Here is a 27,373-nt window from a genome sequence, read left to right as displayed (position 1 = left end):
TGGCAGTCACTCTGTCTCTGCATCTTGCCTTTCATAATGCTTTTGTTATCATAATATATAATGGAAACTTAATATCTTTGCTCGCACATTTATGGCACTATAAAACTTGCATGCGTAACTTCACCGAATCATTTAGAATATCTTGCAGTTAGTTGATGACTTCTGTTCTCACCCTTGATTTTTACCTATTCTGAACAGTTGAAAATGCAACAATTGAAATAATGCATCAGCACTAATAGGTAGTACAATGCTATAATGACTCTGTTTCAGAACAGTTTACAAATAATCCTAGAACATGCCTGGTAAAGGCAACAGATTTAGTGACAAGCTAAAATATCTCATTTGAAAGCGTTAACCTTCAACTGAGTAGGTACTATCACAGCTTTCATTGGCCGACTATGCAATGATGTGTCTCAAGGTGATTGATGCAGGTTTTTGCAATTTCACATGAGCCTTAACAGTGATGTGCCTCATCAGGTGTCTTTCTTTCATTTGCCTTTCTTTTCTTATTTTACTGATTCTTTTGTATTTGAAATGAATGTTTAGCTAATAAACTTCTCTTACTTCTCATACATCTTTTATAATGTTTTGTTTCGTATGTGCTAATTAACAGTGCTTAAATGCTTAATTGCTTACCCATAGTCACTTTAGTCTCATAGTCTCATACTCTGTGTGTATGAGTTGAGCGAGCATTTCATGAGATAGTGCTGGATGTTATTAGACAGACTAAACACAGTTAACTGTTATGACAGATCATACCAATACATGTGCAGAACTTGACTGTGAAATTGGGTAAAGCAGGAATAATAGGTTATGTTGACAGTCTCTATTTAAAAAAATAAAATAAAAACAAAAAAAAAACAGTGATTGTTTAAAATTTAACAGTAGTGGCCAACAAATCACTTTGTGAATTCTTTTCATGATGGCTTCAAAGTTCATTTCTCTTCAATAAGATTTCAGATCTTGCCAAAATATAATTTAAACCATGTTCTTTCATATCTAGCACTGCCTGGTGCTTTGATATCATCTTTTCTAAAGATCTGAAATGTTTGTTCTGTATTTTATCTGTAGAATGACAATGAGAAGTTCTAGACTGAAAGCACTCTAACAAACTTTTTTATTTTTATTTTTTGTAAAGTTCCCTATGTTTCAGTAATTTAAGAATTTGCAGGCAGCTATAAGATTTGGTTGCTTACAAATGTACAAGCTTGGCTTCCTTGATGAATGGCTTTGTACATTTTTTTAAAGTACTTTCATATCCTAGTATTATTCCTTCAGTTATTTTCATAAAGTCTGGTTTGAATGAAACATGAACAAGTATGAAAATAAAAGTTCATGATCTTTTTTTCTTTATCTTTTATTTAAAATTGTATAATTTTTATATAAATAGTAGCAGATCCCTGTTGCTTAGTGCACCTGGCTAATGGTGTATTTATTTTGGTATGATGTTGAGAACAAGAGGTAGAGAGTTTCTGAATCTTGCTGTGTGATCTGGGTAAGCTGCTACTTGAAAAAGCTCTTGCAGGAAGAAAGGTTTTCTCTGTTCATGTCACAACGAATGGGTACACCGAGCTACTAGATGATTCAGAGCTATATTATGAAGGGAGTAAAAGTGTTTGGGTGTGCATCTGGTATCTTGAGGAGTTATGGAAATAGAAGAAACACAGGTATCTGAAGGGAAGCTTGTATTCTGCGCATTTGGGGAATGCGATCGGTTTGCATTGCTACTTTTTTGATATTTGCATAATATGTTGGTGTACGGTTGTGTAGGCTGTTTGGAAAAGCATATTATTTAAGTGTTGGATTATATAGATGAATGGGGATACTCAGGTAGCCCTGTTCTTTAGTTTAAAAAAAAAAAAAAGCATGCATATAGTTTGTGTAAAATATTCTGAAGTTAATAACTACTATTCTTTGCCTTGTGCCTCATACTAAAAGTTGCAAAGAGACCTATAAACAAATACGTTAGTCTGTCCTTCCATAGTTTTTCCTAAGTATGTAGTAGGCTTTTCTTAATGTAATCTCATTGAATGTAGCAACCACAAGAGGAAGTGAATAATGTTCGTATGCCTGTAATTCGGTTGTATTTGGTTATTCCTCAAATACACCAGTGTGTACAATGTCTTCCTGTACTTAACCAAATTTGATTTCACCCCCACCCCTCCCCGCTCCGTTGTAGATGCTTTTACTGATTCAGCCATCAGTGCTAAAGTAAATGGTGAACACAAAGAAAAGGATCTTGAACCATGGGATGGAGGAGAGACCACCGCTACTGAGGAGCTTGAGGCATTAGAGACAGATGTTGTAAGTAAAGCTTTTTTTTTTTTTTTTTTTTTAATCATCTAAGACAGCCTCTAGAAAACAAGCTGTTTATCTGGACATGCCTTGCAGTATTCATTAATTTTAATCTAGTAATGACCAAAATTGCTGGCCTACATTGTGTGGGTGTATGTTCAAACTTTGCTAGCAGCTGCTGCAGTACTTTTTTACAATTTGATTAAGAATAGCTGGATTTCAAATGCCACTTTTTGGCAAATATTGACAGATGGCAGCTGCTGTGGTAAGGGACATGTTTGACTCAAGGGCTGACTGAAAGAGGAGCTTTTATTAAGGACTCCAAATTCAGAACTACACTGAAGTGATTTATGTTTAATCAGAGCATCTCTGTCTGACTACTATTGCGTCAGAAATTATGGTGAAATTGTGCTTAGCTAACTGTCTCTGAGCTAAGATGAAGGAAATTGATGGAAGTCTGACCCATGACTTAATAAGCACAGACACAATCTCAGTAGATTCTGAATTGTTTGATAGAGAGTATATTCTCAAATGAAGTTTCTCTGTATATCACAGGAATCAGCTTTTACTCAACCATGCATTTTTTAGTAGGGCATTCAGACTACAGTATGTAAAGGAAAGAAGGTAACGTTACTGATTAGAGAAGAATCTAGTAATGTTACCGTGGAGAATATTAACTTTGTCTGGATAGAACAGTTATCCTGTCAGTTTTAGTGTACATATTGTACAGCTCAGATTTATTAGAATGCTTAATACCGTCAGTGCTTTTATAAAACATTCAAAACATTTATCGTTTGTGAAGGTTAAATGCTCAAGTGCTGTAACAGCAGTTTTACTAAAGTGGGGAAGTTGTGCAGATCAACAGGGGTCTTCTGCCTGTGGTGTGCATCTCTTAGGTAATTGCATTAGTAGTGCATTTGAAAAGATGCAGCACTTACCACAGTGAGGCACACTTCTAATGTTCAGAAGTGTCAATTTTCACTTTTTGGAAAGGCGTTCATGTATATGTTTCTTGTTAGCCAGTAATCTAGTATAGAATGGACATGGTACTTGTTCAAAAAACTCAAACCACTGGCTTTTGATGGCAAAAATTGTGCATCTGATAGATGAAGATCCCTGAAATAAAACTGTGGCTCTAATAACTTCATTATAAGGACAGTGAGTTTGTAGGCCCAGGAGAAATGGCAAAAGGTTTAACTTCTGCCATCAGCCCTTAATTTTAAGGGAATGTGTTTCCAGTGTCATTTTGAAAAACAAGCATCGTTTTCTTCTAGTCTAATGGATGGGATCCCAATGACATGTTTCGTTACAATGAAGAAAATTATGGTGTAGTATCAACTTATGACAGCAGTTTATCTTCTTATACGTAAGTTCCAAAATATTTTGTTATTAGACTTGTGTTTAATGTTCTCCCTGGTTTGATTAAATTTTATATTCTGAAGATAGTTTTATATAATTTCTAAGGTTGTGAAATCAAATCACTGAGAAAACAATGGATGAAGTAGTGCTTAAGAAACTTTGCCAGCTTTCTGTTAATAGTTAGATGCGGTATATCACTATATATTCCCTTAAATGGGCACAGTTCATTCCCATTGCAACAGGCATTCAGTAATGCCTATTTCTTACAAAAACTTTTATGAATAAAGTGGAAAATAACATTTTAAAACTGTAATCTATTTTAGATAGCTACTGTACCCATAGTTTGTGTTTAACCAGTCAGAACAATTTAACTAAATCCTAATTTTATTGAGATAATTGATTTTATGTATATTGGAAACTTGAAGTGCTGTTGATATTTTAAGGGTTCTTGTGTGCTGTGGATAACTTGTTTAGCAGACTTGTCCAAATATAAAGTTTTAGTTACAATACACTAATACTTTGAAAATAGAAGTATAAAGCCTCCTCTGGCTACTTTGGCAGCGTGGACCCGTTCCCAGTAGTCTCCAGCTATAATGTTAACTGCAACTGCATAAACACATCAATTGCAGATGTTGCACAGCCATCATGAAGTGTCTTTAATCTGTTCCCACTCTTTTCACCCCCAAGGCATAAACCTATTTTTGAAAGCCCAGGAATTGCAGTGAACATGCTGATGTTTATGTAGAATTGAAGCATTTGTCTACAGCTCTCTGGTTCAATAACTTTATTTTTACTTTTTGTTAAAATAGATCTATAACATGGTGATAATCAAAGTTGCTTAATCAGCTTAGAACTGAATCCTGTGGAAGCTGTTCTTTAGAATACTTTGCTGATCTAAGTCTCTGTACTTTTGAACTTTAATCTTCCGTTTTTCTGCTTTATGGGTGTTAATGGAAACAGATTAAAACATGAAGGTGGCTTTAAATCTTTAGAGACAAATTCCATTGTTTCCCGGTCAAGCAACTTGCTTTACATTGTTGTCTGCTAACCTGGGAAACTCCGCTCTCTACCTGATCCTCCAAGTACATGAGAAGCAGCTTAGCTAAAGGCTTACCCATGTAATTGAAGGATGGTAAAGGATTTGCTTGGTTGTTTTCTCTTTCTAGAGTTAAATATGAGCAGATATAGTTTGTAAAACTACATAAAGATATAAGTTTGTATTCTAGCAAGTGTACTACAGTAGTGTGCTGATGAGCTATTGTACATGCTTCTAGTATTGCCAGGGTTAAAACAATGTCATCTGGCCCATTGCCTTTGTTTCATCTTTAATGGCCATTTTTCTGTTAGGAAAAGTAAAAACATTCTTTTGCCTGTTTAAGTTGCCATCAGTGCTGCTGCAGACATCACTTTCTTTTTTTGTTTTGTTCTGTTCTGTTTTGTTCTGTTTTTTTTCAATCATTAAGTAAATGAGGAAGTATTGGGTATTTTGCTTTGTTGTGTGCATACCTAATATAGTTTAAGTAAGTCCCATGACTACAGGTTTGTATGCATGGTGTTCATGCATATCTTACTCGTAGCCCCAGTTTCATCCTGAAGGTCAAGGTTTTTATTTAAAATTTTTAACAGTTACCATTGATAAGGCCAGTAGACTTATGGGCTGGGCAAAGTGTATGTGTGTGGGGAAAAACTTGTAGTCTGGTAGCTGAGAGTGGTGGTTTGGAATTTGGCAAACCCACTCGTTTTCCTGGTTCTGCCTCCAGCACTTGAGTAATCGTGCATATATTATTTCAAACTTGGCCTGTATTTCCACCCACTTTCTTTGTTCTTTTTTGTATTATCCAAAATATGTGCAACAGTGATTATATAATGCCCAGCATAGCATGGTCCAAGCTTCTGCCTCATTTTGTATTTTTATGTAGTTTATTCTAAAGTAAGGTTGGATGAAATAACTTTTAGAACTCAGAATTTGGATCAAAGACAAAGCACGAAGTTGTTTCATAAAACCTGACACTTCCACAAAAAATGGAACAGGAAAAACAGTGAACGGACAGAAGGAAGTACCAGTTAGCTCTCAGAGTATTTCATTGCTACGTGTGTTGAATTCTTGCTTGGTGGCTTTCTTAAGGGAGTTCCGTTTACTTTTTACAGTATAGTATTATCTAATGTCACAGATACACTGGATAGATGATTTAGAGGTCCTATAACATGGCAAACAAGGGATAGGGTTTTTATTGTTCTGTTTGTGTGGCTTTTAAGCTATTTTCTGACTTCCGGTCCTATGCTTTACTGCATTGCATTCATCTCTTCTGCAGTCACTTGTAACAGGAAGAGCCGAAATTCTATGGCTGGAATTATCAAAGGATTAAGTGTGTAACTCTTTAATTTCAGTAGGAGTGGTGACGCTTGTGTCTACTGGGAAAGTCTAAATAGCTGAAGAACTTCAAATTTGATCTTTTATGTTAGCCTACTATCTAAATAATAGACTAAGGTGTTTTTATTATTAATGTACTCAATTACGTTGAGAGTTGAAGCCTTAGCACAGCTTTAAGGCCTGGGGATTTTGCTAATCATATGGAAAAACTGCACCTTGACCTCAGCTCCTTTAGGCAGGTAAATGGCACTGAATTTGCATATAATGTCTTATCAGTGTTTCTGGAGTGGTGTGACTTATACTAAAAAACATAGCCAGTCTTCTGGCTTATAAGCAGTTTTTTTACTCTGACCTGCTTGCACTAGATAATTTTTGTAGATCCTCTGTACTTTGAATGCATTTGGAGAAATTCTTCTTTTCCTTTCCCTTGTCTTTTAGGGTGCCATTAGAAAGAGATAATTCAGAAGAGTTTTTAAAACGGGAAGCCAGAGCAACTCAATTAGCAGAGGAAATTGAATCAAGTGCCCAATACAAAGCTCGAGTTGCCTTGGAAAATGATGAAAGGACAGAAGAAGAAAAATATACTGCTGTTCAGAGAAATGCTAGTGAACGAGAAGGACATGGTGTGAACACTAGGTACTTACATACACTATGAATACTATTTTTATTTAAGTGCTGTACATATTTTGTAACAGTAGTAATTTCCTCATTGAAACCATGCTTTTTCAGCAGGGCTGATTAGGTTCAGAGCCCTATGCCAATAATCATGTACTGTTTCTGGCACTCATGCTAACTTGTGCACCTCTGTTTGGCCCTGTGTTATCTGTGCGGTGACACTGACTTCTTCCTTCTGAAGTTTCATTGTGGTAAATTCATACAGAATTACAGAAAAGGGCAGTGAATTTCAGGTGTTAGTACTAAATCATTCAGTGTCTGCAGGCTCAAAGAAAGCATAGTGTGAGTTCAGTATCAAAAGGCAATTTTAATAAATGAGGTCAACACTTGATTTTATTTTGAATTTTCCTTTAACTTGATTTGAGAAAGATAAGTATCATCAGAGCATTTGAACAGGTGCTTCTCATTATCTCCCAGTTCTGCCTTATCACTGATAGAAATTTGCTGTATTTCAGGGAAAATAAATACATTCCACCTGGACAGAGAAATAGAGATGTCATGTCCTGGGGAAGTGGAAGACAAAACTCACCAAGGATGGGCCAGTCTGGATCGGGCCCACCAATTTCAAGATCTGGATCCCATACTTCAGATTTCAGTTCTAACTCTGGAGCAGATCAAAGAGTAGTTAACGGAGGCAAGTATCTTAAGTCTAAATCAATGTGCCTTATACAAGTGCGGTCATTTATCTAATTGTTGAAACTGCCTATGGTTTTATGATGTGTGTTTCATAAACTAGATTAACATTTATCATTTAACACAGAAGTGGTTTTCATTTGGGTTTAACTTATTGATAAATGAAAAATGAAAAATTCATTTGACTGCATTGTGTGTAGCTTCATATCCAGAGATGTCACTTGTTTTCCTTCTAAAAAACCCTTTTCCTTAGATGATGGTGTGGTATACAGTTTTAAAGATTAAAAATTTGTTTTATGTATTATTACTACTAAGCTTTGTGTTGAGTAGTAGCAATACTGACATCTAGTGAAGGGGAAATGGTAGCTGTGTTGGAGGAAATGTCACTCTTCCTCCTTGGTGCCTATATCAATTCTGTTTCCCATTAAAAAAAAAAAATAAGGCAGCTCACCGACTTTACTGTGACATGAGGGGAGGGTCATTGATGGGAAAGTAACGGAAATGTTATGTGGAAAAGGAATCAAAATTCTTCTCTCCAAATAGCTGTTTGAGGATTTTCAGCTGTACACACGGGTAATGTTTATGAACAGACTTCACTAGGCACTGTATAGTGGGCCTCAGTGATTCATAAACCAAATGCTGTTTTTTGAGATAGATTTCAGCAGTAGTCCACACTTGAGGCATTATTTTTTTTTTTAAGTTAAAAGTGCTATTATTGAGAATGTTGTGTATAAATAAAAATGCATAGTACTGAAGTGCCTCTGTCTGGAGAGGAAGTCTGAGGAACCTCTAAAGGTAAGTGATATTTTCATTTTAAATACAGTGTCAGCTGCATAAAAGAGATACAACTGAGTCTTGCCCAAACAATGCTGACTTTGAAATCTGTTTGTAGTGTTTGTGGTTTCTGTCATCCTATTACTTTGCTGAATGAACATCATGTACTTGAATTCACAAGCCATTCTGAATATTTTAAATTCTTTGTTTCAGAAACAATGAACCCCATATCTGCTATATTAAAATACTCCATTAATACTTCAGATAACTGATAAAGGCATAAATGTCAGGCTTCAGACACTGAACACCGCTGTTTTTTGTAAAGATGCAGTTCCTAGAATTGATATTGCTCATCATTTGGTTGGAAAGTAGTAGCTTGTATAGTCAATACTCTATGTGAACCGCTGTATGAGATCCTTTGGTAGTTATTTATGGACCTTGTCAAGAGTGATGTGTACTGTAGAACGTATATGATAGGCTAACAGATCAAACTTTACTGTCTATTCCTTAGTAGTATTTGTAGATCCTAGTTAACCCTTTGGGGAGTTTATATGACATTCAGATGTTAAATTTGACCAGTCCTGAAGTGGAGGAAATAACCTTGCAGAGCCTATTTTATTGATTGCAGAAATAAACTAATCCGTCCCCAAAGGGTTAAACATGAAAAATCATTTTGTCATATTTTACTTTTTTTTTTTCTGTTGACCTTTTTCCCCATAATTTTTCTTTAGTTTTTATACTTTCCTTCATATCATTTGTTCTGTCAGGTGTTCCCTGGCCATCGCCTTGCCCATCTCCTTCCTCTCGCCCACCTTCTCGCTACCAGTCAGGTCCCAACTCTCTTCCACCTCGGGCAGCCACCCCTACACGGCCGCCCTCCAGGCCCCCCTCGCGGCCCTCCAGGCCCCCGTCTCACCCCTCTGCTCATGGTTCTCCAGCTCCTGTCTCTACTATGCCTAAACGCATGTCTTCAGAAGGTACAATACCACGATTTGTTCATGTTTTTGTTTGTCTTTGTTTAACTCCTTTGTGAGTTTAATTACAAAATTGTTTTTCCTCTTCATTACTTAACCTATAATTTGTGTTTAACTTTAGTTTATCAGACTATTTCTATTAACCTTTTTATTTGAAGAACTTTACAAAAACAAAATAAAGCTGTGAAATTTCCCAAGTTGGTATGAAATAAACTCAGCTTTGCAAACGCTGCTCAGTGTCTTAACAAACAGCAACATGCACAACCTGATAATTATAGAGGGCAGTTTTAAGAATATTATTTCATATAAAGTCTCACATTTTAATACAGTTCAACACAAAGCAGTTTCAAATTTAATGAAATCATTTAATTGCCTTTTGTAAAAATACTGTATTCAGAGAAGTGCTCTGTGGAATAGGATAGGGTAAGTTGCTTTCAAGGTGAACCTGTAGAAAACTTTAGATCTAAAGTTTGCTCAGCTTCCTAGTACTCAGTAATTTGCAGAGGAAAGTTAACCTGGGAGTCTTCGATAACCATACACAGAAGTATCTGAACTAAGTTTGTCTGTGCTCTGAGGACAATGAGGAAAGCTTTTTTCTTGCCTTTTTTTTTTTTGCCTTTTTTTTTTTTTCCTCCCTCCATTCAAAATCTAGCCTGCACAGCGAGCCTGGAGAAATGCAAACTGGCTATCCTAAACTAACTGGAAACTTGCAGTCTGTTTGCTGTAGCTGGCTCCACTGGAGCAACAGGAGTGATAAGTCATCCTGCTAATTGAATAAGTAGCACTATTCTGCAGCTTGCCTGATAAATGCTCTATCAGCATTTATCTGATGATCTGCAACCAGAAAATGGGCAGCAGTGGGCACGTCTGTATGATGCACTATTGTCCATTTATCGATATGAGGTTTTTAAAAAGTAAGATATTGAGAATCCACATGCAAATTCAGTTATTTTTTAGCAGTTGTGATTCATTTGTCAGGCATGCAGTGAACTGTTGCTTACTGCAGTGTGTAACTTCTATTGCAAGAATAGGATTGCTGGAAAGTGTGTAGTCTTTACAATGCTTGCTTGTATATAATTTGGTTTGAAGTGTACTTTAGATTCATGGTTAAAATAGAGGCTGACATTTAAAGCTTTATACAACTAGAAGAGGTACTTGATATCTCTTATCTGAAACCAGAAAGCCACTACCTGCATTTTTCTCTATTATTGATGTACTTTAAAAATGAAGAACTATAATCAGCCAGGTTGTCCATTGTCATGCACAGTTTTTCTGTTTGAAGTATCAACACTTTAGTGTGAACTTGCATTATGCAAGAAAATGTTTATTAGGGTGTAGTAACTGTATTGTTGCTCAGAATTGAACATAACTATTCTGTGGCAGCTGTATAAACTGTTCAGAGTTACTGCATTCACTGTATGGCTCTAGCTCCTGCAGTTAAACATACATGACTTGAACCTTGGGATAGCAATAACTTGTTAAGTTGCAATTTTGTTGACTCGTAAATGAATTATGACCTGCTGCAGACCTCCAATTTAGCCTAAGTGCAGAATGTTCTACTGAAATTCCCCAAGAGCATTGGTCAGCCAGTGGTGACTACTCTGTAAATAAATGCTTGGTATCATTGACCACCTGACAAAAGTGATGGAAAACAATTTTTTTTTTTCTTGAAAATGTTTGATAGCCCAGAACTGTGTTGATGACAGAGACCTAGTGCTCATCTGGAGGGAGCTGGGCCACTAACTATTTTGGCTTGTCTTGCACAGTAAACAATATTGAATGCTTGGATTCAAATATTTTAAATCCAGGACTTGTTTCAATTCTGATACAGCGTCTAAATATCAGTGAATATGAGCTTTTGTAGCAAGGTGAAGAGCATGTTGATAGTCTGACTGGACCAATGGCTTGGCCTTTTTAGTCTTACGGATCCCTGGTTCTAGTCAATGTCAGTGTAATTTGCTCGACTGTTTTACTGCATTACTGAGAGTTACTAGAATTGAAGATTAAACGCAGTTCTAAAAATAGATAGTATGTTCGGATACACTAGGCGATGGATGTTAAGTATTTATTGTGTGGGGTTGTCTTCTTTTTCTCAGGGCCTCCACGGATGTCTCCTAAGGCACAACGGCACCCTCGAGGTCACAGAGTCTCTACTGGTAGGGGTACAATTTCAAGTGGCTTAGAATTTGTATCTCATAATGCACCAGGGGAAGCATCTACTACTGCAGTGGCACGAGGCAGCCCTTCAGGTGGGACGTGGTCATCAGTTGTCAGTGGGGGTAGGTAAAGCTTGGCTTATTGCAGATGGCTTGCCAGGGGTATTTTAGAGTGTTAATGCTAAGCAGGATACTGCGTTTCTAGATAATTCAGGCTCCAAGTAAACACTGGTCTGCTAACTTAGCTTGCTTAGATGAAGTGGGAGAAGGGCATTACCAGCTAGCTTAGTAAAATGGTTGGCTAGTCAGTCCTTAGAAGTGCAATATTGTCTTAACTGCAGAAGATTTAAATCAGTTTTCCTGTATGAAAAGAAAGGAAGGAAAAAAGTGGGAATTAGTTATTGAAAGGAGTAATTTTAAGGAAAGTTATTGAAGGAGACAAGAAAAGTTATACATGTTCCATTACATCATTGAGTTTGGATAATGGCTGTATAAGGGGGTTGATGTGATTTACAAGTTAATGAGATGCTTGGATAGAGGAAGGCTGGAGTTAAGAGGTGAAATGATATTCCAGTTAAGTTGGATGTATTTTTCCTTTAAAAATGATCTAGGTTTTAAGTGGTTGTTTTGTCTTTGTCTAAGTACTGTAGTAGCAGATACAGTCAGTCTCTTTTTTCTTTCCTTTTTTTTTTCTTTTTCCTTTTTTCAGTCAGTTATCTTTTTAATATTTGCCTTTTAAAGCTCAGTCTGGTGACATCTGCCCTGGTCTTGAGCTTTTGTGGTTGGGACCATGTTATAGTGAGTTGTTAGCAGTTGGATGCTTTCTTGAATCAAAGAGCAAGTCAGCTATAGTTTGGAGTTTGACACTATTTAGCAGTGCTAGAATTCTAGGAAAGTGTTTAATGGGAATGCGTTTTTAAGAAAGAAGGTATGAATTATTGTCAGTCTAATGCATAGACAATCCCCCTAGACCTGTTGCCTTGTGGAAAAGTTTTAAACTCTTCTGTTCTGGCATTCACTCTGATTCATCTTTCCTTCACACTCTCACTTTACATATTATTAACATGCAAATAGGACTGTTGAACAACTTACCTCTCTTTCTTCTTGCTCACTTGAAGTTTATGTATGATGTAAAGCAACTAACTAGCCACAGTGGGATGAGCAGGAAGCAGGAGGTACAGCTCATTCTTTAAACAATATACAACTTTTCTTGTTGCTTTAACACAGGGGCAAAAATATATATCAAATAATGCTCTTTCAATCAGATATGTTTTTTTTTTTTTTTCCAGTCGGCATCCCTCCAAAAGAGGACTATGTAAAATGGATGTGCTCTTTAGCCCCTTTAAAAATGTTTTACATCTGTTTGTATTGAGATTGACCACCTTTTCTGTTCTGCCTCAAATGGTGTTAATGTGAGCTTTTGTAGTTGTACCATGGGGGGCCAGGGAGCATACTGCAGTTCCCCTGTGGGACTACAGGGCAGTGAATGTGTTAGGGGACAATCTGCAGGAAAATCGTACCGCTTATCTGAAATGCTGCGTTGTAAAGAACTAGGAGATGTACCTGAAAGGTAAACAGGTTTTCAATTACTATATAATGTTGCATTGAGTATTTTAAAGCATGGGTTTTTTAGCCTCATTTTAAAAATAAGCAAACTGCTGAGCAGATGAGGAAACTTGTCCTATAGCTATTTTTTCCTGTTTGTTTCTAGTTCCAAGATTATCCCCTAAAACACACAGGCCTAGGTCTCCAAGGCAGAGCAGCACTCCCACGGGACCAGCTCTGCCTTCTCCTCAACCTGGTACTATTCCTACTGAATCTGTTGCCATGCCTGTTCCAGCAGCCTCTCCCACACCTGCCAGCCCTGCATCCAACAGAGCAGTTACCCCTTCCAGTGAAGGTAAGTCACCCTCACTAGCTGGCAAATATTCCGTATCTCTAATCACTGAAAATGAGTATGCCCATAAAAGAAGCAGCTGCTGTCTAAATGATGGGAAAGCTTTTGTTCGACACAACATAGCAACTGTAGCCAGTTCCCTTTTCTCATGATGATAGCTTTAAACTAAGGTTTGGAGAAAGGCTTTTTGATATGCCTGTATGCTTAATTTCTTCTGTCCTTTAAGACATATGGGCTTATAGGTGTTTGACTTAATTCAGCCAGAAAAGGATTTTTTTTTCAAACTGATTCTCTGGCTGTTTTCTAATTGGAAGAAATCTAGGCCACTGCTTTCAAAGAATATTTTGAGCATAATGAAAGGAGAAAACCCTTCAAGAGTACTGTCATAGAGGTCTAAGAACTCTCAAATCTTTGTAGCATTTTATTTGAAGAGCTGGGACTATTGAAATTAATTCACTCTTGGTTTATATTTTTTTTCAGCCTAGTTAAGGATCTGTGTGTGGCAGGGAAGAATTTGTTCTGGGGTTTTTTGGTTTGATATAATGATCATAGGTGAGGAAGGTGAGATTCCCCTCCAGGCCCAAACTAGGTAGTATAAAATGTGGAATGTATGGTTTCTTTTTTGTAAGTTAAATGTGGTTAAATCTCTCTTCTATTCCTATCTTGCCATCTCTTTTTGATCAGTTTGAGTTGTGTATAAGAAAATGACTTTGAGAACCTCTTTTCTAGCTAAAGATACTAGACTTCAGGACCAGAGGCAAAATTCTGCAGCTGGAAACAAGGAGAATATAAAGCCCAGTGAGACTTCTCCTAGTTTTCCTAAACCTGAAAACAAAGGTTTGTATCAAAAGCTTCCATACATACTTGAATAACTTATTGAATTCCAAGCACTAATCCAGATATATTTAGTGAAGTTAACATTTTAAAGAAGACTTGGAGGTGACCTGTCTTGGGTGTTCTACAAGGAATATTTGGTCACGCAGCTGTGAAGTGGCAGGTTTACGACCTTAAGTGTTGTTCTTGGCTCGTTTCATCACGATAAAACGTGGAGATGCTTATGTGGATGGTGCAATTCCTTCCCTCAAGCTGGTGTGTGGTTTTTTTTTTTTTTTTTTTTTTTTTTTTTTTTTTTTTTAAGCTCTCCTTGGACTGTGGATGAGTGTTTCCTTTTAGGAGCTATGCTCATAATACATCAGAGCTTTGTGGTCACCACAGTTTTTTATAGTGCTGCTTCTTGCTATTATGTCTTAAATTTGGCTTTCTCTGCAGCCGTGCTTGTTCATTCAGTTCTCAAAATAAAATTTTTTCATGTTGTTGAACTTGATCAGTGTTTCAACTTTAATTTCTGTGTCTTGAAACTCTGGCATAAGCAGTTATATTTTGAAGTTTTTATTGCATGCTTCTTTGTGTTCAGAGGAGATGAGGTGTAGTCTCCACATCTAAGGACTTCTGTCTTGGTGTGATGTGTTAGAACTATACGTGCATCGAATTCTTCTGTAATACCATGGTTTCACAGAGTACTTATGTGTGCTCATGTGTGTAGTTTGTAGAAGTATATCCAATTACAGATAAAATGACACAGATGTATTTCATTTTTAAATATGCAAGCATTATCTTTTAGATAAACTTAGAAATGTAGGATTGTATATTTAACTTGTATTGGAAATGCTTGGACAATGCTGGTCTTATGTTTGGCAGGTGTATCTCCAATTGTTTCAGAACATAGAAAACAAATTGATGATTTAAAGAAATTTAAGAATGACTTTAGGGTAAGTTTCTCTATATGTTGACTTAAGGATATCATAGTTCTCATGTGCATCCAAATTATTTTAATGCATTAAAAACACTGCATGTGTTAACAGGAAAACAGATCTTTAAAACTTGTGATTAATTTATGAAAATATTCGTAAGGATTCATAGTAGATACTATAAAATCAGTGCTGATTCTTCCTAGTACAATTGCCTAATACCCGTAAATGTGCATATTGACTTAGATACTGTACACTGAAAAAACTAGTTGAAACCTACCTGGTAATTAGATATAAATGATTATCGCATTTATGCTCCATATGGAAGAGCTGTTTTAAATAGAGAGTTTGGCTGAAGAAAAATTTAAGATGAATATCAGCTGTTCCATAATATATCTCCTGGTTAAAGTGGTCTTTTAAAGGGTTAACTTCTCAGGTGTTACTTTTAAATTACATGGGGTGAGTCCAGGGGGTTGTCTTAAGTTTTCTTGTCACTTTCTAATCAATGTGTAGATCAATGGAGTCTCTGAATGGTTGCTTTCACAGTGTAGGCTTAAAAGATTTTCAGTGTTCAGAGATTTCATTACTAAAAATGAAAGTGTGTGTTTTAAATGGTCATTTCTGGATGATTAAAGCCTATGGGACTGTATTTTACTCTGTATATGTGATGGCATTAGACTGTGTCTCCAGTTTTTGTGTAGCAATTTACTGAAAATAGACCTTGGTGGTTTGTTTGTTTGTTTGTTTTTTCAGTTACAGTCGAGTTCCTCTTCAGATGCAGTTGATCAGCTGCTAAACAAAACTCGAGAAGGTGAAAAATCAAGAGAAGTGGTTAAAGAAAAGACAGAATCAACCCCTAAAGAATCTATCATAGAAACTGGCAGTAATACTAACTCTAACAGTGGCAGTAGCAAACCTAATAGTCCAAGTATTTCTCCATCAATAAGTAATAGTTCCGAGCAAAAGCGAGGGCCAGAGGTAACTTCACAAGGTGTACAGACATCTGGGCCTGGAAGTAAACAAGATAAAGAGGATAAAGAGGAGAAGAAAGATACTTCTGAGTGAGTAATCCTGCCTTTAAGAATAAGCAAATCTATTATTAGCATTTAGTTATTTATGGAACACAGTATTACAAACATGTAAAATCGTAAATGTTTATATGGTTGATATATTCTCAGTTGTACAGCGAGAGCAATAGATGAAGTGACTGTGCTAAACATCATTTAATGAGTCAGCAGCAGAGCTGCATATAGAACTCTGGTCCTCTTGATGCCTAATCCTTATCTAAATGCTTATTTAAGTGTTGCCCTGTCTCATGTGAGCTGGAGTATCAACAGCTGGAAAACTTATTATGGATAAGCATAGTAAGAGTGCTGTCAGTAAGAGTAGCTTTTTGTATGCTGTGTGTCATCTGAGTTCTAAAAAAATCTGACTCATAGATGGAAATTAGGTATTTCATCTTTCTAAATTTCTAATTGTTAGAGAGTTCTGCAGATAGGCTTTAAAGGAATAATGCTGAATATCTTTTTTTGTTCTTTGTTTAGGCAAGTTAGAAAATCAACACTTAATCCTAATGCAAAAGAGTTCAACCCTCGATCTTTTGCTCAAGTAAGTTAGTTATTTGATACTGTTCAACATTATTTTTAGAGATCTACACATATGGCTTTCCTTTATGGGTGTCTGATCCAAGTTTACAGGAATATTGAGTAGATATCCCACTAGTCAGTTTTAAATATGTGACTGGTTCTCTTTGATTTGACAGTTATTAGGATTGTAACTTATTGGTTATTAGGGTCCTTAAGCATAGCAGTTTATCTGGTGATCCAGCCTGAAAAGATTTGATAGGCTTTCTTGTGAGAGAGACAACTACCTAATATAAATGCAAAGAGTGGTTTTGGTGGAAATCCTCTCTTTTGCCTTCATGAACCTTTACTCAGATCTTCTGCTGTAGTTTCTCTTATTTGCCTAGAGTGGCACTCTGACATGTTCAGAACTGCTGAAATAGCTGCTAGCCCTTTTAGGAAATATTCAGGATGTGTGGGGTTTTTTTGTTTTGTTTTTAATCGTAATTATCTTTGGGTTATCCTAAGGGAGGCACAAAACATCTGTGATGCGTTTTGCAAATGCATGGTTTGCTTCTGTTTCTAAAACCCTTCTCGTGGCTGAGCATAACACTGAATAATGCAAACATTTCTGACTTGGAGTCAGAAAACACTAATTCTAATGCGGGTATTCCTTGTCTTACAATCCAAATGAAAAGAACAAGGCAGTCAAGTTTAACTTCACTGTGAAGCAGTGTAGGGTAAAAAGGACATCTTTAACTGTAGTGAGCTCTAGAGTTTTAAATTACTGCCTTAAAGCAGTAAATTGGTGGGGAGGTCTTTTGTCAAGTTGTAGTTTCACCAGCATGATAGCCTCTCTTCTTGCCACCTACCTCATGGAGAGGGCAGCTGGTAGATGAGTGGTACACTTAAGGTACTTGCATCAAAGCCTAATTTTAATCATGTTTAGAAATCAGGCAAGGCAGTACCTTCAGCAGAACTACAGAGAACGCTGAGCTCCTTGGCCGAGTTTAGGCATAGGCAAATGTTTGGGAGGGGCGGAGGGGGCCTAGGGGTGGGAGGAAGGTATTTGGGGTATAATCAAGCTAATCCTGCACATGCATTGCTGAACTCTGTTTGTAGCCGAAGCCTTCTACTACACCAACCTCACCTCGTCCGCAAGCTCAGCCTAGCCCCTCCATGGTGGGTCATCAGCAGCCAACTCCAGTGTACACTCAGCCTGTTTGTTTTGCACCAAATATGATGTACCCGGTTCCAGTGAGTCCAGGCGTGCAGGTAAAGTGCAGCATGTAATATAAACTTGTTTACACTTTAAGGGATGATTGTTAGTGAGTCTAGGAGACTTAGGAGACCTAAGTTAAAACAATGAACCAGTACAGTTTATATTACTGTTGTAAAGATTGGCATGATTACATTGCTGGTAAGTTCTAGCTATGTAAATACTAACATTTCCCAGTGGTCCCTCAACCTAGATGTTATAAGAATTTAAACACTTGTAAAATCTAGCAGCTCTTCTCACATTTGTTGTTAATCTGTGCAGGCTTCCTCCCCAGTCTTCAAAGCATAGTCTTACTTTCAAAGTTTTAAGCAACTGTTTTTCTGTCTTTAGCTCCTGGCTGTGTCCCACTAATTTCTGGTTGTTGTAGGGATTACTAGGATTTTAAATCTAACTCTGTTTTAAAACTGTCTGACTTAATATATTGTTTGAAGTAGCATATCCAGTCATTACTTGAGAAAGGCTGTTGCAGATCATATGGTCCTGTTTGCTTGTACATGCCGACTTAATCATGATGATACAAGAAAATATCATAGGTTAGGCAGTTGTCACTAAACCATATTTAAAATCTGGGAAGTTTATTTTTCCTCATCTTGGAGAAAATTGTTGCTGGTGATTAAAAAGATGTGGCTAACAATCCTACCTGTGGGATGGCAGGTTTTGCCAGGGAGAGAGGGATAAAACTTGTGCTAACTTTGCTCTCATACTGTGTTAATTAACACCTCTTGGACACACTGGGTGGTTTCTTCAGTAACTTAGTTGTTGGCTTGAAAAAGGCTACAAGAATTCCTCCTATTAGAACTGAAGGAGTCTGCAAGATACTGGTGTGAAACTGGTTATAATAAATGTTATAATAAAACTCCAAAATAGCCTGCAAACATCTGCAAATTGCAATTGTATATCTTTTTCTTAATGTTAAAATAGATATGCCAGAATGTTATTGGCTTGGTTTAGTGACGGTGAATTTTTCTGGTAGTGTATATCACATTGGTGAAGAGCTGAACTGTTAAATATTTTAGCATAAAGCATTACCTTTGTATGAATTGCCTAAAAAGTTCTGGTGATCTTCAAGCTAGCTTTTTCCTGTTTCTTCCTCTGAACCTTTCAAGCACAGTTTGAAAACTAGGATATGGTAGTTCTTATTGAGATTAATTTCATAATGGAAACTTTCATAGCAGAGCACTCTAATTATCATATCTGTAATGTTTGTCATCTAATTATGTCTGTAAAGTTACAGGAAGAAATAATCACTTCTCATATAATTAGAATCTATCTATTCTTTTATTTTTTAATTTTATTTCTAGGCTCGGGTTAGAATATTCTAAAACAGAGTTCTCTCCCCTACACGCTTTTTAAGGAATATCATAGCTTCAATTCCTCCTTCTGTTTCAGCCTTTGTATCCTATTCCCATGACGCCCATGCCAGTGAACCAAGCCAAGACATATAGAGCAGGTAAAGGTGAGAATAATACTGCCTGTTTGGTTCTTAGTCTGCATGCAGCATGAATAAAATACCAAATGCTTGTATATTGCCTATTCCGTGTTAATTTGTTTTCAGTTGATATTTTAAATATTATTTTAGTTAAAGAAAGTAAATGGAAATATTAAGGTGTTTCTAGACTGCCTAATTCAGCCAAAACATGATAAATTTGAGTAATGGAGAGCTGCTTATTTTGGAATTTGATTTGATAAACTGGAAAAGGTCTCTGTTACTTGGAACATTTGCGTAAGATGAATGTCTCCTATATTTCCTAAATGCTATAGGTTTGTTCAGAAAGGATCTTTCTGTACGAGTTTGCAGCAGAGCCCTGAATGGTGCCTTAACAGAGTATTTTTGTCAACAAGAACAATTTGTATTTCTTCAGAAAGAGTGTTTTACTCTGTTCTGAAAAGGGCTTGTTGCTGGTCCCAGTTCGTTCTTTTGCGTCCCTTCTGCAACAGTAACTGAGTAACTGGACTAACAATACCATGTTTTTAATGAGTGACACCTGTGGCTGTGGAGATGAGAACCCGTACATGTGTGTGTATGTTGACGTGTGCACTCATCTCTTCAGTGAAGCAAAGGAGCAGAAAAATGATGGTCTTGTTTTTATAGTCATGTTTCGGATAATACTCTAATTCTACACAGTGCATGCTTTCTTGCAATTTTATACAGTGGTTCGTGATGATCAGTTCCAGTCCTGTAGCTCCAGTCACTGGAGGAAATGGATTAAAAGAGCAGTTCTGCTGCTGTTTAGAATTAAACAAGTAGCCTTTATGAATGTAGGGAAGACAAAACCTGTAATGTATTTCTGTTTTGAAATATCCGAACTTTACAGTGGGCTGATTCATGAAGTCTTGGTTGGTAATATTGATTATTTTAATCAAATGTATATTGATATATACTCTCATTTGCTCTGTGAGGCAGGTCTCCTATTCTGAATTCTCTTTTTGAGTCCATCCTGTGTGCAGCAGAGCCCTGAAGGAACTACATGCGTTTAAGTTCAGTGCCTTTATGCTGTTCAAGTTGCTTCCTATATTTACTTTTTTCTAAAGTTGATTTGCAATGTAAATATCGTTATGGAGTGAATTTACTGACACCTTCAATGTTTCCCTCTTTTCCTCTTTCTAAGGGGTCTGTCTACATTGCACATTGCAGTGGAGTTTACAGGTGCTTGAGTTACCTTAGCTTTTAGTTGCAGTTTCACTGCAGCAAGGTGGAACTCACCTTGAACTATCACGCCCTGTTGCTTAGTAGGTTAAATTAGTCTGTTGAGTGCCTTGCTGCTGTGGTTTTTGGTTTGCCTTCTTACCAGGGTAGCTCAGGTAGTTCCACATTGCAGTGCTCTGCTCTCTTAATCTTTCTTCCCTCTAATTATTCCTGTTCCTTTTTCCTCCTGTAGGATGATTTGTCCCCTTCAGTGTTGACTGTGACCCAAAAGTTATTTTCTGCTATCCTGAGGGATAGCACAGAGCTTAAGAGGTGAATACCTAAAACTGTGGCTGCGTGGAGACTTTTATTCTGCTCTCCTCAGCCATGAGCACAAGTAACTTTCACAGACTTGGCTTTTCACTCAATGGAACAGTTGCCCAGTAGTTCCCATAGGGGGTAAATTAAGCCTTTTGAAGGGGACAGGATCGAATTTGATTAATGTAGGTATCCTGATAAAACCTCTCTCTTCTGTTCTTGCTTCTTGTCAGTCGGTCTTTCCCTCCACCTTCTCCCCTACCTCACAAAAAAGCAGGCCTGGATTTGTGGCCATGCACATAGCTGAAAGGCAGTGAGGAAAACTGAATGTTTCCTAGGGGAACTCCTTTCCATGCAGGTCCTTTGTGGTTGAACTCTAATACAGTGGTTAAAGGTGAGGGCTGAGGATATTCTACTTTGCCATGGTGACATTGTAATGTAAAATCTTTCAGCAAGACAGTTGCTCTTCACCATGTGTTTCTAATATGAGGTGCTCTTTGCTTTGTAGTACCAAATATGCCACAGCAACGGCAAGACCAACATCATCAGAGCACCATGATGCATCCTGCCTCAGCAGCAGGCCCTCCGATTGTAGCTACGCCACCAGCTTATTCAACACAATATGTTGCATATAGTCCCCAACAGTTTCCTAATCAGCCTCTTGTGCAGCATGTGCCACACTACCAATCTCAGGTAAGCGTCTTTTTAGTGTGCGTGCTTAGTCAAAACAGAAATAATTAAGTGGCTCAGTTCTAAATACTGCCTGTTGTCTCCAGTAATTTTGTAAGTAGCCACTATGAACAGTTTCTGTATTCTGGAGGATAGTTGGTCTTGATGTCACGTGCTTCAAAGCCTGTGACAAATGTTAAAGTCAGTTTAGAAACTGGTGTTTGCTATTGGTATTGCCTTTTAGCTCTGTTAAAAGGGTAGAAACGATTCCTTTCAGATCACAGACAGGGCATCTCCCCATTCTGCGTTCTAAAACTAAACTATTTGGTGTACCCCTGTTACTTAAAGGCTTTTAAATATACATATATAATTGGACAGGTATATAATTACATATATAAGCTTACTACATAATTAGAGTGACAGAAATTAGTCACACTAGTGCTTTTTTGTCGGTTTCTAGCCCACTACAGAAAATACGCCTATGTCTTTAGGAATATTTGGGTTAATGGCAATAATGTGAAATCTGTAGTTTGCATTGCTTTTTAGTAAGGCAAGCTATTTCTATCTCTATGTAATTATTGGTTTGATCAGATGAGTTTCTTTACAACAGTCCTTCAATTAACTGTCTGTTTTTTCTTATTTCTGTTGAATGCAGCATCCTCACGTTTATAGCCCTGTAATACAGGGCAACGCTAGAATGATGGCACCACCAACACATGCACAGCCTGGTTTAGTATCTTCTTCTGCAACACAGTATGGTGCGCATGAACAGACGCATGCTATGTATGGTAGGAAACGTTTTGTGTTATATGTAACTTTTTAAATTGTTAAATTGTGCAGGGATATCTTTAATCTCAAGCTTCAAACGTGGGTATCATTCAGATTACACCAGTAATGTGGTTTATAAATCATATGATGAGCAGAGCATTGAAAACTGAGCCACCTGGTTAAAATGAAAACTCAAGTATGCTGATTTCAGTAAGATGCCAGTGACCAAGATGAAATTTCAACCTGGGAAGCTGCTAAAGAATATCTGCTGAAAGAAGTTTGTTCAAGTTCTCTTGATGCTCTTGACACAACATCCCTTGATTGTTTCTTGATTATAAGTAGGACTGGTTTTATTGCAAGGCTATGATCTCAGTTCCAAAACTTGACTTTAGTTCTGACAACTAGTGAAATGCTGTCTTTATGATACTACTAGTATTATTAACAGTATGAAAGCTGCTGTTTAAGCAAAATAAAACTTGTATTACTTACCTTTCTTTTTTGGTAAGTCAAGAATAAGCATATGAAACAACTCATGTATTGCTCTGACTTTGACAACTGGTCTCCAGCATTACCAGATGGGCATATCTCACTTACAGTGAAATCCTGAAAATGTGGGTTACCTCGCTACAAAGTATAATGTGAAGAACACTAAAGCGTTATAAATGTATGGTAAATCAATACCCAATTCAGAGGAGAAAAACTCACTGCAAAACATGCTTTGAAACAGGTAGATCCAAGGTTGCCAAAAGACTTGGTAATTGTCATAAAATGTCAAAACAGCAGATGGTTTCTTGAAAACATGGCATTTCAATACTTGTTATAGCATCTGAGGAAGACTTTTATTGGGTCACGTATATTATTGACTTAGATTCTAATAAAAGATTTTCTGTACCTTTAGACATCTTTGTATGTTTTACGGTGCTTAATGGAAGTCCATGATGTATCATGAAAACTTACAAGCCTAAAAATCTGAAGTTTAGTGCGGAATTAATTCTGATTTAACCAAGTCTGTGTCTTACCCATCTGAAAACATCCTCCTGTCAGATCTCTGCAGTGGTATGATAACACAGTTAAGAAACAAAAATAATAATGGAGATGAAACTTTTTTTGGCACTTGGAGGAAGAACATTTCAGCTCATTTGTAATAAAGCTGAAATGGAAGTTACTTGTAGAGCTTAAGTCTCTTTCTCTCACAGGTCCTGCTAATTGTATTACTCTGATCCTTTCAACTCTTGTGCTTGAGGTGTTCATGTAAACAGATCTTCTGTTTGCTTTTTCATTAGATTAAACAGAATTCCGATAAAGTGAATGATCAAAGGCTTTCAGACCTTTTTTGGTGAAAACTCTCCTCTCGAATCCTAATTAAAATAAAACCAGACATGAGATAATCTCTGAGATCTGATTCAAAATGGATGCGTGTGACTTCTTAGCAATATCCCATTGTGCACCATCCTTATCTTCTGTACCCAGTGGGTTCTGTAGTACTGAAGTACAAGCCTGTTCCCTTGGTTGGCTTTGATCAAATCTCTGTATAGCTTTTTTCACTGATATTCTAATTTACAACTGTTCTTATTTTGTGCATTTTTGTGTTGGTTTTGCAGCTTGTCTGTTGTAGGTATGTGACTACCTACCAGTGCACACTATTGAAGCTGGGTCAAACTTGGAATAATTGTTCGGTATTTCTTTCCACGTAATTAAATGCTGTTTTTCCAAGAGCACCTCATTTGACAGAAATTGCATGTGCTCCTGTGTCCTTTTCAGTAGCTACTTGGTGACTCTTCTAAATGTTTCCCCACCTTCCCAGTAAATGATCAAGTCCTAGAAATTCTTGTTGTAGAAATCACTCAAACCAGTTGGATATGGTGCAGCATCATGAACAACTTTTTTGGTGAGAGCATGTTCTTGCCATGTGCAGGCATGTTTATTGCTTAGTCTAACAAGAATTGGCCCAGCTGCACCCTTAACCTGCAACATTTTCAGTTAGCTACACATTACATGACTTCTGCTGTAGCGCAGCACAGTCTCAGTTCAGATTTTTGCAAGTCTTCCATGTGATGAATCCTTGAAGACCTTGCCTAGACTGGTTGCTTTTCCTCAAAATGTATCCATCTATAATGTATTACTTCAGCTTCCATTTATCAATATGTGACTGCTTGGAAAAAAAATGTGGAATTGCTTAAGGTGATATGCTGCTCATGGAGCAAATTGCTAAAGGGCAACTTACTGGACTCATTCATAGTCTCACTGAGTGACATTAGATAGTTTTGAACTGTAATGTAAAAGATATCTACAACTTATGTTCAGTATTTTGGGAATCTTAAGCTTACCCACAGTATCTTTGAATTAAATACACCAACATACTGATTCTGAATCTAATCTGGTCCTCTTTTAAGACTAATAGAAAATAGAGAGTACCAACTTCTCGAGAAACAACAACCATTGCTGCTTTTGAGTTCTAGAACATTTGCTCAAGCAAGTTCTCAGATTCCTTTTTGGCTCTTTAAAATTGCTATCTGACTTTTTTCCACTGTTGTCAGTATTAAGTGGGTTATAGTACCCTTTTATCCTTCAAGATGCTGGTGCTTTCTCTGAGAATTCTTGCAAAATTCACTCTGTTTTTTTCCTGTGTATGTGGTAGAAAGAAGATGTCTGCAAGGACAACTGCACTGAGATGTGAGGGCTGGGGGGGCATTGCTTAGTATTCTTAAGGTGTGAAATATTTTCTGGCGAGATCTGAAACTCCGTCTTCATCAATGGTTTGTGCGAAGTAAAAGTCTGTGGCAAACAGTAACTACCTTTCAATGAAGAGAAATGCCTGTTTATCCATTAAGTGAATTATCCTGACTGCTGAAAGTATATATATTTTTTTTTCCTTCCTGTCTTATGAAGAGAGATCTCAATCCAAAAAACTTAGTGACTTATACTTGTTGATATGCAATTATTCAGTTAAAAACAAAACCCCCCAAAAATCTTTATCTAATGCTGTTTAACAGGATATTTCTGCACTTCTGGGGTTTCTTTGTCAGTCATTATGTGTGTCCTGCTTCTGTTTCACAAACTGGAGTTAACAAGAGCTCCAGAGAAGCAGAGTAGCTAAGCTGTTTGGCCTCTAGCAGACTGTCTAAACATATGACAGAGGAATGTTTAAATGGTTGGTTTTTTCCCCTAAAAACACAGTTGGGAAGTACAGTGTTCGAACAACTATCTTTCATCCTGTCTACCAGCCAGACATTAAAAACGTCTATTATACACTTCAGCTTGTAACCTCTGGAGATATGAACCATTTTGATGTCTTTATCATGGGAAGTTTAAAATGCATGTACTACTGAAACAGAGCGGCGCACACACCTTTAACTGCCACGTACAAATACCTTAATGCTCATTTGTCATTCTTACCCTGCTAAACTACATGTTGGTTTTGGAGTATAACATCTTGAGCCTCTGTCTTTCTCTGAGGTGCTGGCTCTGCGTGATCTCCGGCATACTAGCATCATTGGCCTGGTAGAATTTACCAGCCAGGGTTTGCAGTTAGACTGCTTGATATGTGTAACATAAAGACACAAGTCTGTCTTGTGGTGTCAGTGGAAAATTTGGTTACCTAAGCTGCAGGTGGATATATTCCTGTGACAATTAACTTTTAATAGTTTTACCATGTAGATAAATTGCCTATGTTTTTGGATAACTGGAGTCCTCTGAAAAACTTTACTTTTGTGTTTAAAAACAAACTTGTGCAAAACCAGACCTTGGTTTTATACAGATGCATTTCTTGTTTTTGTGTTCTCATTCCTGTCCCTGCTTTCCCTTCCCTTTCCCCTTCTGCATATGTTTTACTGGTCTGGTATTGTCTCTAACTTTATCTGGTTTCTGTCTCAGCAGTAGAGTAAATTCTATTACCCCGATAGTACAATGGTGGATATAATATAAACTTCAAAGGATTCTCCAGGGACTAAGAGTGAACCAGTCACCAAAGGTGTCTTGGAACTATTAAGAATGCCAGTGGTATAGCTGAAAAAGCAAGGGGCCAATTTTTGTTTTAATGTAATTATATTTTAACTTTCTCATTACAGTGGACTGTAATAGACCATTAATTGACATAGACTTTATTTTTGTGTTAATACTAAATTAAGAACTGAAGTCCTCAGTGTCACAGTTCAGAAGGAAGGCTTACCTGAGACTCAAGTTGTTTCGTCATCACCCAGTTGTAAAACTAAATATCCTGCTCTCATAGCAACTAAGTAAATAAAAATATCTGCATGAATCTACAATCTTCAAAAAAAACCACAAAAAACAAACAAAAAACCAAAAAACAGATGCTGACCTATCCAGAAGACGAGAAGTATGCACGTGGCAAGAGGCTAATTTACCTTTCTATTTCCCAAATTCAGCATGTCCCAAAATACCATACAGCAAGGAGACAGGCCCTTCTTTCTACTTTGCCAGTGAGTTGGGTTTTTTGTACTAATTTTGATTGTACAGAAAAGCACTTTCTAAAGAATAGATGTTAAAGGAATGGGACGTGTTGAGGGAACAAGTTTCCTTGCACCAAACCAGTATATAGAAAACACAGGAAGGTTCCTTTCAATGGACGGGGGAATGAAGCTGTTGAATGGATTTAGAGTACCACAGGAAGCTGATTTGTCAGACGTTTAAATGCATTTTGCATACCAAATAATCTTTAACTTGACTGCCTAGTCACTCATCTGCTATCAGAAATTAGTGCTCTGTGTGGATAATCTTTGCTTAAAACCTAGGTGAACACTCTTGCTCCCTATCTTTCATAGCTCAAATGAGATTTTAAAACTTTGCAACTTAGTCAGCATCCTAAAAGGAAAAATATCTTGTGCCTTATCTCATTAGAAAGCTGTGGCTCGAGTTTTGAACCCCTGGGAGGAGTTGAGTTGCAGGTGGGGTTAAGGAAGCTTTCTGTAGAGTTACTCTGGTGTCACTGAGTGAGTGCGGTGAAAAATGTACTTTGTTATTATTGTGACGAGAACGAAGTTCCCCGTTAAGGGTTCTGTGTTGGTGTACAGCACGGGATGGCTTCCTCCTTGTCAGGGAAACATTGCCAGTTATATTACTTGGCTCTGGTGCTCCTGTGTGTTGCTCTCCAAGCTGGTGACCTACATCAACATAAGAAATACGAGAGGGGCTGTTGTACTCCGTACTCTTAAGTACGCAATGGCTAATCCAGGCTTCAGTTGCATGTGTGTACCAGGAAAGGCGAATAATTAAAAAATACTGTCTTTTACATTGTCATTTACCCAGAACT

At 37.2% G+C, this 27,373-nt stretch overlaps 1 protein-coding gene across 10 annotated transcripts in view; it reads left to right on the top strand.

Annotated features, from left to right (window-relative positions):
- Positions 1-27,373, top strand: part of ATXN2 (ataxin 2) — a 54,912-nt gene that overhangs the window by 16,566 nt on the left and 10,973 nt on the right. For 4 of the 10 annotated variants that reach the window (XM_067307233.1, XM_067307232.1, XM_067307241.1 and 1 more), the window contains exons 6-21: positions 2,180-2,304; positions 3,570-3,661; positions 6,464-6,661; positions 7,156-7,334; positions 8,875-9,084; positions 11,178-11,360; positions 12,949-13,137; positions 13,864-13,971; positions 14,833-14,903; positions 15,636-15,943; positions 16,427-16,490; positions 17,567-17,719; positions 19,113-19,179; positions 21,176-21,360; positions 21,992-22,124; positions 26,490-26,543. In XM_067307233.1, coding sequence (XP_067163334.1) covers positions 2,180-2,304; positions 3,570-3,661; positions 6,464-6,661; positions 7,156-7,334; positions 8,875-9,084; positions 11,178-11,360; positions 12,949-13,137; positions 13,864-13,971; positions 14,833-14,903; positions 15,636-15,943; positions 16,427-16,490; positions 17,567-17,719; positions 19,113-19,179; positions 21,176-21,360; positions 21,992-22,124; positions 26,490-26,543 — 2,319 coding nt within the window. The remainder of the gene's footprint in view (positions 1-2,179; positions 2,305-3,569; positions 3,662-6,463; positions 6,662-7,155; positions 7,335-8,874; positions 9,085-11,177; positions 11,361-12,948; positions 13,138-13,863; positions 13,972-14,832; positions 14,904-15,635; positions 15,944-16,426; positions 16,491-17,566; positions 17,720-19,112; positions 19,180-21,175; positions 21,361-21,991; positions 22,125-26,489; positions 26,544-27,373) is intronic. The other 6 variants (XM_067307239.1, XM_067307234.1, XM_067307240.1 and 3 more) reach the window with 6 other exon arrangements.

Source organism: Apteryx mantelli, chromosome 17, assembly GCF_036417845.1.
Source record: "Apteryx mantelli isolate bAptMan1 chromosome 17, bAptMan1.hap1, whole genome shotgun sequence".
NCBI classification, from domain to species: Eukaryota; Metazoa; Chordata; class Aves; order Apterygiformes; family Apterygidae; genus Apteryx; species Apteryx mantelli.
The sequence above is the reverse complement of the archived record's forward strand: the minus strand, read 5'-3'. Positions and strand labels throughout refer to the sequence as shown.